The following is a 17,912-nucleotide window of genomic DNA, read 5'->3' as shown; positions in this document are numbered from 1 at the left end:
ACCGAAGCCTATGGTTTGAGATGTAGGGATACAAGTGTAGTTGGGTGAATGTGAGTCGTTTGATCAGATCAGATTGGATTTGTGGTCGGGATGAAGTGGGGCCCAAAGCCCACTGGACTTATTGGCATCTTGTTGTGGAAAAAGTAGAGGCAAACGTGTGAAACAGGAGGATAAAAAGCCAAGAAGTTTACAAGACATTTGGCTGGCATACAAACATTTTGGACCCACTTAATGTAACCGACATTTGGATAGCAGCTTTTTGTTGTTTCTCTTACTCCTCAACTAACTGTTAGAGTTTGACCTTTTTTTTTTTAACAAAAAAAATTACGATTAGATAATTTTCGTAACATGAACAAATTTATGATTTAAGATTTAAGATATGATTCAAAACATAAGTAAAGTTTTATTTGTCGACTTGAAGTCAAATTTCAGTCGAGAAAGGCTATTAATGATATATTATTGTTTATAAATTATTTAAATTTAATTTGATTATTATCAAATATAATTTAAATAATTTATTAATAAAATTAAATTTAAATATTTAAATATTTTATTTGAATGAGATATGAGTTTAATTAAATATTTAAATTTTAATATATCTTTATTATTTTGATTAAAAATTATTATTTTACTTATATATATTAATTTAAGTTCAAATTTTATCATATAATGAATTTGAAATTACGTACAAAAATTAAGTTTATTTTTATTAATAAGTTTAATCAAAAAGTTTAAATAATTTACTTTTTATAGTAAATTAAATTTAAATTTAAAATTTAAAATTTAATTAAATTTAAATAAAATTTTAAATAACAAATTTCGAACTCAAATTTCGCATTATATCACCTCAACTCGATTAGGTATGGCTCAAAACATATGCAAAGCTAGAGAGTTACGGGAGTTTTGGTCAAATTTGGGTGCTGGCTGGGACCTAAAGCCATTGAAAAAGTTAAAACTTTCAAATACTTCTGGCTTGTTTGAGATAAAATCCGAAGATGGTTTTTAACTAAACAACAAATTAAGACAACGCCAACAAAATGATGCTATCTGCCATAGTTACACAATGATCAACGTTATCCGCAAGACTGAATAACTTAAAAACAAATAGACATTCTTGTTTAATACCAATAATCAAGATGAAGAAAGATGCGTGGAATTGTCAAAAGTGGTTCCCACATGCTGAATGACAAAGCCATAGATTTTCCTCTTCAATTTCTCAACCTTGTCTACCAATGGCTCATCCCCATTTGCATCCGCCCCGTCTAACCAATCATTGACCCGTTTCAACTGTGATAAAATTGCTGCACAGTCCAAAGGTAATGTTTTACTACCACCAGAAGCACACTCTCCAAGCACCCTGAAACCCGCATCCAAGGACTCCTCAATGAAGCGAAGAAACCACATTTGCATCTCAGACTTCAAGTTCATTGCAAAATGCACCGTCTCTTTCATTCCCTGACCTCTAGTCCATATTGCAGTAGTGGCTTCCAGCTGTGGGAATGAACTAGCTTTGGTTTGGTTTTTGGGTGAAGCATGATGATATTGCCCTTTCGACAAACTTCTCTGCAATGCTGATGGAGACTCATTGTTCTGAGGGGTTAGAAGGGAGACTATCTCAAGATCAGTAGCCAGTGCAGCTTCAACCCATAAAGAAGAGGATTTTGAGTGCTCCGTGGAGGCGTTTTCTGTGTCAGAATTGTGGCTGGTTGCAACAGTCTTGGCGATCCCAGTGTACTTCACGACATCATCATAAATCAATAAAAATTGGTCAATGGTGGGCAAAGGATTCCCGGCCTTGGATTTAGAGGAAAGGTCTGAAAACATGCTGGAAAATATAGGGGGCATAGAATAAGGCACAGAAAATTTTGTTGAAAAAAAATATGATGCTTGGTCTAACTTATGCATAGATAGTTCATTCCCTCAATATCAAAATGCAGAAATAATTAATATCAAATAAATTAAAGTGATAATCCGACTATGAGATACCAAAAAAAAACTGATGCGTCAAGTTAGTTATCAAATTATTCATTTATATGCTAAACATTGCAACACTTAATATGACAGGCACGAGTTGCATGCATATGCACGTGTGAATGGGCACAAACCTTAAATTTCTGACAACAGACTCGGTAGCAATGGCCTCCTCCAATGCCTCTGCCGCAGCTTTAGAGGCAACAACTCTCCTTTGCATAGCCTCCTACGTTCAGAAAAAGTAGTCAAAATCCAAATTCATTCTTTAAAACTATAGCAAGATTTTAGGTATGCATACGGTTTAAACATTCCAAATCCATATCTCAGATTGTATATTTTGTTTTCATTACATCTCTGTAATCATTGGGAATAATAATGTAGATTTGTTTATCATTAAAGTGTGTTATCTATATCAGCATTCCTCCGCACCCTATTGATCAAATGCATAAGGCAGAACTTTAGCCTTAAAAAGATCCCAGAATTATGTTGTTCGCAATCCAAATCAAACAAAGAAATGCAAAATTTATTCACATTTAAGACATAAAAAATTGACAGCATTGATCTATTTAGAGTCTGTTGCCTATGGAGAAAACTCCAATGTTACAGTGTTTTATCTAATATTTACCCCAAAACTTCTAAGTGCACAATGTCAGCATTGCAAACCTCAATGGACCTCAGCTTCATCCTTTCTCATTTTCCTTTATTTTTTTTTCTTTTGTTGGAGATATAGAGCAACAAAATAGAATATTGATTCATGGCAAATGTATCACATCACCATTTTTTCAGTTTAGACTGGAAGATAATTTTAGAAACCAGAACCTTAAATAGATTCTAATCAAACAAAAGCACTATCTTAAATAGAAGCAAACAGAAAAGCAAAAGCACAACAGATAAATTTGCATATTTAAAGTCAAAAGACGGATTTGATTAGCTTCTTGATAATTCCTGAAACCGCTCCATACCTTTCCAAGCTTTGCAAGTTCAGCAGAAAGGGTATCCCATGAAACACTGCCATCAGTCCATTTCTTATCATGAATGGTGATTCCCAAAAGCCCACCCTCACATGTTGATTTCTCTGGGGCCGAACCTTCTTCAGGTGGGCTAGCTTTTGTTTTCCCATTGCTTGAAGAATTTTCATCATTGGATTTCTGACTATTTGCATCACTTAAACGTCTAGAAATGGCCGCCTGGAAAAAAATATATATCATGTCTAAAAGTCAGAAATCATGCATCATAGAAACACATATAACTCAAATTCTACAGAATAATCTTATAAATGAAATTTCTAATATATTACTACATAAAAATTTCACATTCTCATTCTTGATTTCTCGAAAGCATGAGGTTGATTTTGTTTCCACTTTCTTTAAATAGCAATCCGAAAAGGTTTGTTGAAAAAATTTTAACATTTCACTCTTAACCCATTGTGGTACATTTTCAGGCGAATAATTAGTAGTTGAAATGAGAATAAAAAGATTCTGCCTAATTCAATGACATATCAACCTCAAATACGCCTCAACTTTGATTTCTCCGTGGGATTTTAGTGATTAATTAATCAAGCTAGCAACTTAAGAAGGTTAATTTAGTTACCTGAGTCCGCAAAATTGCTTGCAGGTCCGGTTTAGTCTTAACAGAAGTTTTCTCCTTGTGTTCTCCTGAACCTTTCTCTGGCTGCTCATCCAAGTTCTTCCTATTACTCTTGGCTGACCCCACTAGAGCTTCTGATACCTTCGAAATCCCAGCAACAATCGTTGCCATCTTTTTCTTTGAATCCCCTACAGAGGGCGAAACCTTCAACCCTCCAGACAATCTCCTCCCTGGAGAAAGCGATACTCTTCGAGCAGTCGGTGATGCCTGCTTCCTTCCGTTAGGCGAAGGTTGCCTATACCTCGACGGTACTATGATCGCCGGCTCTCTCGCCACTTTCCTATTCTCTTCCTTCGCTACCACCAAGCTCGGTACCACGCATTTTGATGGTACTGGAGATGCGGATCTCTTCCCTTTCCCTGCCGGCGATGGATCTCTTTCCACAACCGTCGCATTGGTTTTTTTAACAGCTGAAACGGAACGTTTGGCGATGGCAGGAGACGAAAATCTTTGCGGAGGCTTTTCTGAAACCTTGGATTCAGATTCCAAATTTTCATCGACTTTAACATTATCTCTGGGCGCGAGAGGCTGCCTTGTTTTCAACTTTTCGATTCTCGAATCCTTGTTTTCAATTGGAGTTTGTTGTTTCTCAAATTTCTTGTTAGACAAGTAAACCGCAATCGGATCCACGGAGTATTCGGATTCAGATACGGGTTGTATAACGAAATCCCTTTTGGAAGAGGAAATGCGGGCGATGAGAGGGTCAGGGGAACCAACGAAAGGGTGGCGACCTGCAATTGGGCGAATGCCGGAGACAAGTGGCACGGGGGAGTCAAAATGGAAGCGGTCAACGTAGACGAACTGGCCAAGCTGGAGCCGGTTGGAGAGGATTAATTCGGTATCGCGCTCGGAGAGAGAAACGTAGGTGGAGTTGAGGGAATCTGAGAGTTGAACGTAGAAGCCGTGGTTGGGCCAGAGATCGGAACCTGCTAGAGCTGGGACGATACCAATTACTTGGAGGAGAGCGGAGCGGTGGTCGCCGGTAACGCGGGTGGGGGAGCTCATGGATTGGAGGAGCTTTAGGAGGATTCCTGGAGTAAGCGAAGCCATAGCGAGGGGGGAGTGGGATTGGGTTGCTGAGGGAAGGGAAGAGGGGGAGAGTAAAGAAGAGGAAAAGGTGGAATTCAACCGTTAAAAATTACGAGATTCAAATTCAAAAGGCCGCTAATATTATTTTCTATACTTTGAATTCAAGTGGGACAGGTCGCTTTTACCCCTACCGTTACTAGGAATATATAAGCATTTGATATTGAAATCGACATTATTTACTTCATGTTCCATTGTTTTTAATTTATTTATTTTTGGATTTTATTTTTATTAAGTAATAACATTACTTAAAAATTATTTTAAATACCCACAAAAGATTATCCAATTAGTAAAAGAAGAATTTCATTTCATCTTCAATTAGAGTTTGATTGTTACGAAAAATACTTTAAAATAAAATTTTAATTTATATGAAAGAGTACATCTTTAATATGTCGTTCGTTACTATTTATTTATTTTATATTGATTTTTACGAAGTTTAAAAAAGTTTTAACTTCAAGATATTTAATATCAATTTTTAATTTTTTTATAAAATTAAAATTTTATAATTTTTAATATTAAAAAATAAAAAAATATAATTTTAAAATATAAAAATCCGGCTCTTCTCATTCGTTGGTGTGGAGTTCCGAATTAAGGATCAAAACCTTAAAATCATAAAAAAAAAAAAAAGGACAATTATGATAGATATAGAAAATATTCTTTGTATTTATATTTTAGTGATGTAGTCAAACTGATATGTTATTGTATATATTAAATTGACACATGATTATCTACTAACAATCTTTAATAAGAAGAATGATCAATATGCTGTTTGGACAAAAAAATATCACTAACATCACCTAATTAAGTTGATTAATAAAAGAATTATTCACATATTTCATCGGAAAACAACTATGAACTGGCTGAGATTGAATAAACTTTTGTCAATTACTGTTTTAATCATCGATATTTATTTACACTTTGCTCCTTTGGATTTGGCATACAAATGGTTGACCCTGAATCCTTGATCCAATCCCATCCTTCCTGACCCCATGGGTAGTCCTAGTTTCCTAACATATATCCTTTCCTAACATATATCCTTCCTTACAGTTTGATCTTGTTTTCCAGCAGGAGAACAAGAAAAAGTTGCCAGCGCTTGAATTCCTTGACCTTTCTCGAATTCCTTAGCTCTTAATCTCATTTGAATCTTGAGACCCAGATTTGTTTTCTAAGTTGCAATGGATGCCTGGGAAACAGGTTCTGTCTTGCTGAAGGAGAACTCAATCTGACATAGAATGATCATGCCAACACAAAAGCATGGCGATACAACGTCCGAGGATGTAAAACCGAGTTTTCTGTTTCTTTGCCATCAACAAACAGCGCTTTCGAAAACTGGGTTTTCGAGACCTGCAGCAACGATTCGATTTGGAGCTTGAAAGAAAGCAAGGAGTTGTAGACATGGCGGCTGACAGTCTTGAAGATTTTGGTTGATGATTTGATTCTGCTTTGGAGCACGACTGCTTTAAGCTACTTAAAGCATAGAAGCGTTTGACGATTGTGTTTGTGTGTGTGGTGGTCCCCTTTTATTTCTGTCATTTCCTACAAGCTAACCTTTCCAGTGTATGACATCATTGCCCATACTGCAACTTTGGTATTTTTGCCCTTTTCCTTTCGTATTAAGAAACTAGTTTGTAACCGATGGCATGGATTATTTTATTTATTTAAATATGTATTTACACAGTAAAATTTATATATATTTTTCTTTTTACAATTGTATCTAAGTTTAAAATTTTATAACGAATATAAAATATAAATATATACATTCAATTAACATGTTATAAGAAAATTAAATTTTATTATTAGTATCTTAATCAAAATGTTGAAAATAAATGTAAAAAATAAGAGATATTAGATATGGATTAGAAAGTAAAAATAATTGAATGTAAATATAATATTGATGTTTTAGGAGAACGTATATATTGAATGATCAATTAAATAATAGAAGAAGTGTTGACATATCTTTAATAAATTATGATTTTGATCAAAATATTAAAAAAAAATCAATCAAGAAATGTGTGATAAATAAAAAAATTAAATAAAAATGTCAAAAGAAGAAATCATCTAAATAAAATAAACAATAAAATTATGAAAAATGTCCCGAACTTTAAATTTAGTGGCTAAAGACATTTGAAGGGACATCAAGGGTCTGGTTTCGAGTCAGGCTTCTTTTTTTCTTCTTACTTGTACTAAGTTTTTGTCTTTCTGATGTAACCAAAAAAATAAAAAATAAAATTATGAAAACAATATAAATTTGAAAAAAAAATGATGTAACACATATCATTAATTATTAATAGACTTAAAGTGAAACGTATTATTTGAATTTAAAAAGAAACTAATAATAAAGATTTTGAAATTAAAAAAAAAAAGAAGAGATATATGTGATTTTAAATTTAGGAAGAATATTTTTGTTTTAATTATTTTTTTTTTTGCATATTTATAGTAAAAAAATCAATAATTTAATTTGTTTTCAAATTTATCAATATTTTCAATTAAAAATTAATTACTTGGTTAATAAATATTTTGTCATATATTATTATCTTCTTATCTACATAATATCAATCTAATCCCACACCAAAGTTTAAATTCACCATTTATATAAAAAAAAATTTCATCTATTTTAATCTTAATCATTTTTTGAATGAATTTTATATATCATAGGTTATATGAAAACATTCAAATTTTAATTATTTTAATGCAATTAAAAAAAAAAATAACTATAAGTATTATATGCTATTATTGACCTATGATCTTATTTAACTTCTTAAAGAAAGTATTTTTTATAACTCTTTACTTAATTTGTACACTAAAAAATAATTTAAAGTGAAAGTTTGTTATATATTTCTTGTACACCATGAAATTATAACAATACACATTTTCATATATACATTTAGTTTTATTCACTATTATACAAAAATCAATTATTTTAAAATAAAAAATATTGAAAAATATATTACAAATATAATAATAAAAACGTAATATTTAAATATATTCATGCTTTACATAACATATAATAAATAAATAAATAAAGTCCAAAACTTCAAAATTGTTTTACAACGTACTTATATAGTTTAAATGCAAGATAAATAATATGTACATGTTTTATATAAAAAATACTCAGATTAATTTTAAATGAGATTTTATTTTTATTTATTTTTTCATTAGAATGATTCCAATAATCTTATCTCATTGAAATGAAGATAAAAATTATAAATTATTTCACATAAAAATTTTTGATAAATATGATTTTTTAAATTTAAAATATCTTTTAAATTTTAAAAATAAAGTTATTCGATAATCAACTACAATTAAAAAACTATCCTATTTATCAATAATATAAATTATTTACATAAGATTACACGTAAATTTTATCAAATAAATATATATGTTATAATATAATATTATATATGATAAGATCACCGTTCATCCTTAGTACAAAATGGATGTTAGAAGAATTTGAATGATAATAATATAAAAAAGAAGATGAGATTGAGATGATGAATTGTTCTTTTTTCATTAAAACACGGGAGAAAAATAATATATGTCGTATTTTTTTTTAAGGATTTATGATTTTATATTAACAAGAAATTTGACCTTGCTAATAATATATTATGCATATGAAAGTAACGCAGGAATGAATTTTTAATGAAAATTAAATAATCATTATGATTACTTAATACTATTGTATTACTTCTAGAAAAAGAAAAAAAATGCAGTAGCAAGTAAATGTTACTACTACCAAGCCACATCTGCATTTGACTTTTTATGTTTTGATCTTTAATTTGGCCAAAAAACCAGAAAATATATCGCCAACAAATGTAAAAAAAAAAAAAAAAACACAAAACCTTTTTTTCTGCCTTTTTGAGCAAACAATTTTAACGTTAAAACAGGATAAAATGGTAAATTTACAAGGGAGGAGCATTTATGCTTGTCAAAAGACTAGTGGCGATGGTACAGACAAAGAACAAGAACCAAAGGCGGAACCAAGGAGAGGCCGTGTTAAGAAGGAACCAGATGCAGAGCCCCCACCACCTTCGATTCTCGTCTATTCCCGACGTGGCACCCTTGTCATTTTGCACACGTTTTTGTCTTTCCTTACTCTTGAGCCTCTGGCTTGATTCGCTCGTCAGAATATGAATATTTTTTTATATAAAAAACAGAGCAAGTGGAAATGGTGGTCGACCAGCTTTGCATGGACGAGAGTCGATGAAAGTCTAGATTATAAATTGCAAGAATGAAGAATCTAAACTCCCAAAAAAGTCAATAACAGACCCAAAATTCAAGGTTCAAATATATACTTGTAAAAGGCATCAAGCCAAAGCTATCTCATATTTCTTTCACAAAAGAAAGCTGCATTTATTCTTCTACGTGTTTGGTTTACTTCTTCTTTTAATATTTTTAGCAAAATATATTATACGTTTATAAAATTATTATTATTATCTCAAGCAAAACTAAGAGAGACAGAACTTAGACATGTGAAGTGTGAATCTTAAACTTTCAACTCTTCAATTCCTGGACCTAAAGGTTCAAAAACTGCCTCCACTTCCTTTTGGTCGACTTCGTCCAAGCTTGGAGGGTTCCACTTTGGATTCTGCAAAAGACATAAAAGAGCCACAACTATGAACACATAAAGTCGCGTGCTACTGCTAACGAAACTTAACATCAGCTTTTAAGTCCTGAAGGCAAGGAAGAAGAAGCATGTAGAAACATGCACATCCGCACACAGAAATATACATGTGATGAATTCATGAACGACAGATGCATTTCAAAGATATAAATTCAACATATTTGGGAAATTATCAAGATTTTAAAGAGTGGAAGAATAAAAGAAGGGAGAAAATTTACAGATGTTAACATATGTTTTAGAAATATTAAAATATAATCCTAGAGGCAGATCTACTATCATCGAGAGAGAAAAGGAGCAGAAGCATGAAGAGCCAACCTGATCCTTGTCAATCAAGACTGCACGGACACCTTCAGCAAAATCATTTCGCAGAGAAGACCGTAAGGCAATGCGATATTCCGTTTTCATAACACCTTTTAGCTAGACATGATCAGTGTAACACAAATACAGAAGTTACTTGAAAAGTATTGCTACTAGAGAAGAAATTTACTTAGAAATGAAACAAGAGAGATAGAAAGATGCATCAGATGGAGGAAGGCAGTTGAATTATACATCTCCAACTTACCATTGTAAATTCATTGCCTTGTTTACCATATCCAGATGCAACTCTAGAGAAATAATTTTGTGTTAAGCAAAGAGAAAAGGGAGCACCCTTTCCAAGACCATGCAGAGCATCATTTGCCCACTCTACCACTGCAGAAAGAAACGATGTTAACATATTTAGATTGATAGATTTCCAGGGAGCACATTAATGATGCATATGCAGTTCATTTTACTGTTTGGATTAACCAGTTTTAATTTAGCTTACCTGAAGCTTCTGTACTTTGTTGATGCTTTTTAAGCTCCTCAATTATCTCCTTAACTGACTTATCTGCACTGAAGCATGAATTTATCTGAGGCAAAAGCAACTTCAAGTAAGCTTCAGACTCAGGGTTATTGCTGTATTTTGCCAACAGTGTTGTAACATCCTTGTGTGGATCCTCTGAACTGTGTGAAAAAATACATATCATTTACGGTTTTGCTGGAAACAAGCAGCGAATATTATGTTGCTAATAGAACAACTGCATCTCCACTTTACCAATCGCATCATTAATGATTTTACCGGAAGAAAACCTTGAATATGTGTTGCTAATAGAACTATTACAATGCAATTTGTGGAAGAATAGAAAATAAATTCAAAACTATTTTATCCAGAAATGGAAGGAAATCGCATTGCAAACTACAAGATGAAGAAGATTGAAAAGTTGAAGTTCGTATTTATGGACTCCAGCCCAACATGGAGACATCAAACGAAATTGGTCTGGAAACTAAAATTTCTTAAGGCATAGATTTCACACTTTTTCACAAAGCTGATTTGATTTGGAATATCAAGTCATGAATACTTTCCACCCATTTTAGAGACATATTTGCACGTTGTCACAATTTATATTAACGGTGAGCAAATAGAGACTAGAGAGAGAACTATAAGATCCTAAAAATACTCATTTCCACCCAAAGAGAAAGCCAAACTAGAAAGAAGATCAGAGATATACAAGGTACTGGCTAGAAGGCCTTCCTTTAGTGAACCTAGATTCCCAGATGGCACATAGTGTGTTCCAAGACCTACAAATAGCGCATCTGAAGGTGTTGATATCCTTTTTCCAGTCATTCCAAGATAAGCACCTGCAGAACTCCAAAAGTGTAAATGACATGGAGGGATGCAATATAGAGTGAGTGGAAGAGAGCAAGAGAATTAAACCGGTATTTGACTATTTGTGCAAATACTGCTTGTGTGTATTATTATATAAGTTTAGCTTTAGGAATTCAGCATCTCCAAAAAGTTTTAAAAGCCCTTACAAGATTAAATATAACCATACTACCATCCCACTTCAACCTTACTGCTTCTGGTTTAATCTCTAGCATCCTGTTACAAACCGCCTTTTGCAACTCTTAGAACTTAGGTTTAGAGTAAAAGAAACATACCAACAGAACCCCCTCCAGGAGTTTGTGCTGCTACATATGAAAACCCAACATCAGGAAACAAACCAATTCCATTTTCTGGCATAGCAAGAACAGTCCTCTAACCCAGATTTATGCAAGAGTAAAACATTAGAGAAAGAAATTGTAAAGCAATTATAATTTAAAATGCAAGACCAAATATTTCTCTGGGCAGCAAGGAGATCAGTTTGTACCTCAGTTACCACTCTGTAGCGACCATGGCCAGATAGGCCAATTCCAAAGCCCATTGTTATGCCATCCATGAAAGATATATAAGGCTTCTTGTACTCTGAAATTTTGCATATTAGAGAATACTCTGCAGTGAAGACCTGGGAAAAAATTCATCATAATAAGGCTATTAACTTCAGGTGAAAGGGTAAAATGCAAGGCAACAAGTGATGGAACAGTAATGAGAAACAACATAGCATGAAAAGATAACTACCTAATAAGAAATGATATCAGCAAACATATTATGCACATACGAGGAAATCATCCAAACTATTTGCTAGTCATTGCTGGTGCAGAACAATCAGTGGGCAGAGGTACCATGCTCATATCCTATCATGTCAACGGCTACATCTTGAACATGCAATAACTATCATTTACAAGGTAAAACAGTTCAAACATATTCTAAAAGTTCAAACTGCATATCAAACGTGCAGAACAGGTAAATTTTAAATTATACTTCTCTTGATATGAGCAAATGCTAATTTCATCTGGAAACAAATAGAGGCAAAATTATGATCTACATTATGCAAGTTTTTACATGTACAATCAAATATTTCCTTTCCTCTCTCTCTTTCTGAAAAAAGAAAAAAGATTCATATCACCTACAATTATTTGATCCCAACGATCCCCACTGTTTGTTCCCACATGGGATTTATATGGAGCTCACACAAACCACAAATTTGTGGATGGTTGAGTTTTCAGAATTGCATACAATTAGTTATAGGAGATAGGAACATAAAAAAAATGGGTGGTGGGGTTCCAAATTGAGCAGCATGAAGCAAAATGGTGTAATTTTCTTCTTCCAGAAAGAAAGAAAAGGATAGCACCTGACACTGATAGCAGCAATTATAAATGGTTTTTGGAAGGTTGGGTGTATCATAGCCATGGTGAGAGTTGTATTCTGAGTTTGGACAAACATGATAGACATCTTGTGTTGACTTGATTTTAGCAAATTACAAATGTTTATCATTATGATGGTATAAAACTTAATCTCAATCATATCTGAGTGTATTGTTGTTTGTAATCTGCATCACATCAACACGTCCATATAAGCTAAGATCAAAGTTATCAATAACAGAAGCATCAAATGCTTTAATTTAAGGAAAGAACACCACATTGAACCCAACAATAAAAGAAAAAGATATCCACATTCCCCCACCCAAAAGAAAAAAAAGAAGGAAAAAGGGAAGAAGAATAAGGCAAACAACTTATAGCTTACAACAGTGGTTATAGTAACAAAAATAATTAAGTACAGCAAGCTTGCAGGAAACATTAGAAGCACAAGGCATGCATTTACAGATGGAAGGAAGACAAAACCTTTGGTACAAGAGGTGTCTTTCTGTCCTTTTGGATTTCAGCAACAACACCTTTAATATCCATTCCTGCATTAACCATGAATGCTTAGACCCATAAACTCCCCTAACACTAGCAACATGAAAAAAAAGCCTACAAGGATATCAAAACACATTTTTCATTATAAACAGCATCTAGAAAAAATATTTAGAAGTATCTTTTCCCAGCAAAAGAAGAAGATTTAATATTTCAAGTACCTGCACAAAAGGCACGCGATGAGCTACCCTCGATCAGAACACATTTGACCTTTGGATCCGATTCCCATCCTTCAAGAATTTGTTTGTACTTGATATCCATATCTGCATTTATCAAAATGTACACACGTCTCATCAAAACACATCTACAAACTACTGATTCATATCAAATCCAACAAAAATATCACGAGATAACAAAATTACACTAGCAAATTTGTCCACTAATTCTTAACAAGTGCTAAACTTTGTGGATACAAAATAGATTCTCCTTTTACTAGGATATCTATAGAACCATTGTAAACTTCTTTAAATATATATATACAAATTATATTATCCTCTAATATTAACGCCAGCAAAGTCTTCAACAATGGCTTACTTTGCTTCCTTTACTCACAATTTTTGACAGCTGTATCCCTTCATAAAATTTTATCTTTACATTATTAAGGGTAATATTTGTAATTTCAAAATCAAGCTCATTCAATTCGAATTCACTTTCATTCCTAGCAAAGTTAATCTTTTAACTCATACAAGAACGAATTAAATTAAATAATTAAAAAAGGGGCAAATTTAAGTGTAAATGTAGGAGAAATAACGAAGGGGTACCTAAATTCATGGCGTTGAGGGCTTTGGGACGATCGAGAGTAATGACTGCTACGCCGTTGGGATAAACATTTCCCTTAACAAAATCTTCAGCGCCAGCCATGGTGGAGAAGTTTCGATCACAACTAGAGAGAGAAACGCTTCCCAGCGACGACCCCCAGGCGTCACTGCAAATAGAGAGCCGGAGGGAACGATGAGCGAGACTTGGAAAGCGAGCAGCGCCGATAACCTTCGATGTTGCGGGTTTGTTTTGGAACAAGAATAGTGAAAACCTGAACTGTTTCAACTTTCAAGTGAAAGCCACATAATTTAGGAGGATCTATTTCCCGTCCTGTCCGGTTCGCCTGGAGGGGCTCTTGGTACAGTTCGACAACTTGGGCTCAGTGGCCCAATTTTTTTGAGTCCATCCAAAGTGAATACATCCTCTCAACCTTTTCTTTTAGGCTGTGTCATTGGGCCGGCCGACTTCTGGTTCAGATAGAAACCCGCTTGATGTATGAGTTAAGTTTTGGTTGACCCGATTCTTGTCTTTCTTCTATAAAAAAGGATTGGTTTAGAATTGGGTTTTATGATGGTCCATTCGGTTTGTTTCAATATTAAGGAAAAGGCCCCTAAATCTATCAGTTTCTTTCAATTATATTGGTTTATTAATTTATTTTTTATTTATTAAGAATTATTTCGTTGCTTCCACAAAAAAAAAAAAAACTATTTACTTGTAATTATAAATCTAATTTGTATACATAATTACAATATCATTGCAATTTAATGAATTTTTAGCATTTTTATTTAAAATTATTTAAATTTAAATCATAATCACTGAAATTAAAATTTAATACTCTACTAATAAATCACGTAATCGTTAACAATAAATTTTTGAGCCTTTGTTTACACTTTTGTTTAACTTATAAATTTTTTATTAGTTTTATAGGCTATGATTTAAACTCGACTTGAATATTATTGAACTAAAAGGTAATTGGTATTTAATTTATGGACTTGAATTTTATAAGAGTTTTGTTCAAAATTTTAAACCCAACATTTTAGAATTATGTTTAAACGGGCAACGCGTAAACGAGGGTGCCCACTATTCTTAACTAGGGATAGAAAGAAAGGTCGAACCAGAAAAGGCATTTCAAACATAAAATATGTAATATGGAATTTTTTTTCTGCAAATTAATAAAAATCAACCACATGCAATTCAAGACAACATTCACTTGTTTCCTAAGTATATTCCTAAAAAAAATGAAGCCAAAAGGTACAATAATTAAATAACTATAATAAAAGCAAAACGAACATCGCTGATGAAAAGACTAGCTAAATATATTCTACACAAGCCAACGATCTCTCCTTTAGCCACATAATAAAGTCATCAACACACAACAGTATATCGCAACGGCCATATTTATTTCTGACCTTATCTTCTTGTCTGATCAAATCTCAAAGCCTAAAACCCCACCCAGCACATCAAGGAACTCAAGGTGCGCAGTCAACTGTGGGAAATGCCCATCAGTTTTGACAATCTCCACAGTTGATTTCCCTTTGATCTTCTTCTGCATGTAGTAGGCAACTGAATCTGGCACGACAATGTCATTGGTGGTCTGAACAATGGTGCATGGGGTGGTAACCTTCTCAAGAATATCCCTTTCGTCGCTGCGAAACACTGTTTTTGACAAGGGGACTGCAAATTCATGGTTCATCCTCTTCAAGCATTTTGCAAAGTTTTCAACAGACTGGGGATCCTTATTGTCCACAACAAGCCTAGCAAAACTTGAAGTCCAATTCTCATAGTCGGATTCTATGTTGGAAAGAATGTTGTCAATTGCTTCTTCCTCAAATCCACCTTCGTAATCATCTATATTAATGTACCTGTGTTTATTTTGTAGCATGAGAAAAATAAACAAAGGAAAACTTGTATAAATATTAATTATGAATGTCACATAGTCCGATGGAAAAAGTAACAAGGGCACCAATTTTCATATCTTCTGCCGGCATCAACAACATATTTAATTCTACTCTATATTTAGCTATTAATTAACCAACCTTATCAGACATGTATATCCAAATTTGTAGTGAAATATGTCAAATCAAAAGAAAGTAAAAATAAATATTAGTTTTTTTTTTTTGCAAAGAGATTGATCATAATCTGAAAATAAAAAAAATTATACATATTAAATTTTAAATTTATTAAATATTATATTTTCATATGACTTTGCATGTCCTCGTTCAATTGTCTGGGGATTAATATTCATAGTATTATTATTGAGGAAAGAAATAAGTAAATATTTTTGGAGTTGCATCGTCCACACAATTTTGAAGCACAAAAGCACAAGACAAAGAACGAAACACCATCTATCGTAACTGACCCAGATCCTCCTGTCCACATATTTTGCTTAGCAGGCTCTTTAAGATAGCGTTTGCACATCAAATCACAGCTTTATCATTGATTTTATTCAGTCAAAAAGATAAATCTGTTCGAAAGTCTTGTATTAGTTTGCATTGGCAACGAAGAAAATACCCAAAGATGATTAAAAGAATACAATAACAGATGAAAAGAGGGATATGGAATAACCGATGGAGGGGAAAAAAAAGGAACAGTAAAGATATAGCAGAAGCAAGAAAGAGAAGCAATTTTTCTAGAATAAAAACCCTTTTTCTTCAAAAAAAAAAAGGAAAAAAAGAAGGCAGAAAAATACCTAGGAGAAGCTCCAACAAGTATGAGCCTGTTAAAAAGTTCAGGTCTTTTAATGGAAGCAATGCATCCGATCACACCAGACATGGAGTGGCCGACAAAGACTGAGGATTTCAAGTCAAGCTCGTCCATAAGAGCTATTAGGTCACTAGCAAAGGCATCATAGGAAGAGTATTTCAAAGGATCAAAGAGGTTAGAATCTTTTACAGCTCCTGAAAAAGTCCAGTCAAAAACGACAACCTGGTAATGCTGCGTTAAGTAAGGAAGGATTTTGTCCCAGACAGATTGGTCTCCTCCAAACCCATGTGCAAGAACCATGGTCTCACTGCCAGACCCAATTATTCTTGCATTCATGGCAGCTCGAAGACTCGTTTCTACTATCATCATCTTTGGCATAAATTAAGCAGCAGGATATAGATTGAAAGAGGTTGTTGGGAGAGAGGGAGAGGGAGCTGAAGCTGATTTTTGGTGATGTCTGCTGTTGGTCTGGGCTTGCTTATATAGGAAAGAGAGAATGGTTTATCTCACTAAATATAAATTAAAGAAGAGAAAGAGATTTCAACATTTTTGGGCTTTGCCTTTTGGAGACTTTTTTAAATTACAACAATTTAAGTTGAAATTAATAAAATGAAAAGTTTTAGCTAGATTAATCAGACCATTAACAAAAGCTTTACTACTTTTTTCTTCCCACCATGATTACTAAAGCTTTACTTTTCGCATATTTTTAACAAACTTTTTGAATTCGACATCTCTATCATATGAATTAAAAATTCAACATTTTATTAATAGATTATACTATTATTAATAATTTAAATATTAATTACAAAAATTAAATATTAAATATTTTACCATCAACAAATCATACAACTTTTAGCAATTATAAAGCATTTCTATATCTATATAGGGTTTGAAATATTTGATACTACTTTTCAAGCTATTTCCTAAAAAGAAAACTTTCATATATAGTCTAAAAGGATATTTTGAATTGGAATATATGAATGAGATTGAGATATTGTTATGTTTACATAAGTAAACCTACAAATATAGTAATAGTAATTAAGCATTAAAATAGGAGAATTTGAAGACATTAAATTGATTAGAGTGCCTACTATACCCTTCCTTCTACTTTTGTGCCTCCAAAAGGAGGTCATCCATGATTTTGTGGACTTAATTGCACATAACCAATTTGTTGCCACAACTTTCAACATTTTTGAAAAATCAAGAATATTCTAGATGATGCCAATGAAAAAAAAAAAAGAAAAAGAAACCAATCCTTGAAATCATGGTTATAATTTTCACAAGCTTTTGTCGAGTAAAAACAAATGAGAGAAATTAAGGAGCTTTGCCTTGAGGTATCCATTATCTATTAAAAGAGGCGCAATTAGCAAAACATATGATTGGGAGAGGAGGTAGTGTTCAAGTGTGCCCTCTCAAAAAGAAAAGGTTGAATGAATGGTATAAAATAAGCGACGGATCCAATAATTTAAAATATATAGTTTACATTTATATAAATTTTAATATAAAATATTTCTTAAAAAATTATACGAGTTCA

At 32.8% G+C, this 17,912-nt stretch overlaps 3 protein-coding genes and 1 pseudogene across 3 annotated transcripts; all 4 read right to left on the bottom strand.

Annotated features, from left to right (window-relative positions):
• Positions 1–1,038: 1,038 nt before the first annotated feature.
• LOC111304206 (protein CORTICAL MICROTUBULE DISORDERING 3-like) lies at positions 1,039–4,767 on the bottom strand. Its single transcript, XM_022900727.2, has 4 exons — positions 3,562–4,767; positions 2,934–3,158; positions 2,106–2,197; positions 1,039–1,825 (listed from the first exon to the last, which is right to left on the bottom strand). Exons 1-4 carry the CDS (start codon positions 4,666–4,668, stop codon positions 1,132–1,134), a joined length of 2,118 nt encoding a protein of 705 aa, XP_022756462.2. The 5' UTR covers positions 4,669–4,767; the 3' UTR covers positions 1,039–1,131.
• A 748-nt stretch (positions 4,768–5,515) lies between these two features.
• On the bottom strand, positions 5,516–6,258 carry LOC149515452 (small polypeptide DEVIL 10 pseudogene; annotated as a pseudogene).
• A 2,709-nt stretch (positions 6,259–8,967) lies between these two features.
• Positions 8,968–13,980, bottom strand: LOC111303230 (3-hydroxyisobutyryl-CoA hydrolase-like protein 3, mitochondrial). Its single transcript, XM_022899337.2, has 10 exons — positions 13,678–13,980; positions 13,078–13,179; positions 12,845–12,909; positions 11,494–11,628; positions 11,285–11,381; positions 10,855–10,984; positions 10,131–10,309; positions 9,888–10,015; positions 9,641–9,742; positions 8,968–9,289 (listed from the first exon to the last, which is right to left on the bottom strand). The coding sequence occupies exons 1-10, from the start codon at positions 13,775–13,777 to the stop codon at positions 9,188–9,190; spliced, it is 1,140 nt and encodes a 379-aa protein (XP_022755072.1). The 5' UTR covers positions 13,778–13,980; the 3' UTR covers positions 8,968–9,187.
• A 974-nt stretch (positions 13,981–14,954) lies between these two features.
• Positions 14,955–16,823, bottom strand: LOC111304205 (strigolactone esterase D14-like). The gene is made up of 2 exons (XM_022900726.2): positions 16,365–16,823; positions 14,955–15,537 (listed from the first exon to the last, which is right to left on the bottom strand). The coding sequence occupies exons 1-2, from the start codon at positions 16,754–16,756 to the stop codon at positions 15,102–15,104; spliced, it is 828 nt and encodes a 275-aa protein (XP_022756461.2). The 5' UTR covers positions 16,757–16,823; the 3' UTR covers positions 14,955–15,101.
• Positions 16,824–17,912: the final 1,089 nt, after the last annotated feature.

This window comes from Durio zibethinus, chromosome 13 (assembly GCF_047325235.1).
Source record: "Durio zibethinus cultivar Kanyao isolate XHJ-2024 chromosome 13, ASM4732523v1, whole genome shotgun sequence".
NCBI classification, from domain to species: Eukaryota; Viridiplantae; Streptophyta; class Magnoliopsida; order Malvales; family Malvaceae; genus Durio; species Durio zibethinus.
This window is presented reverse-complemented; position numbering and strand designations above follow the sequence as displayed.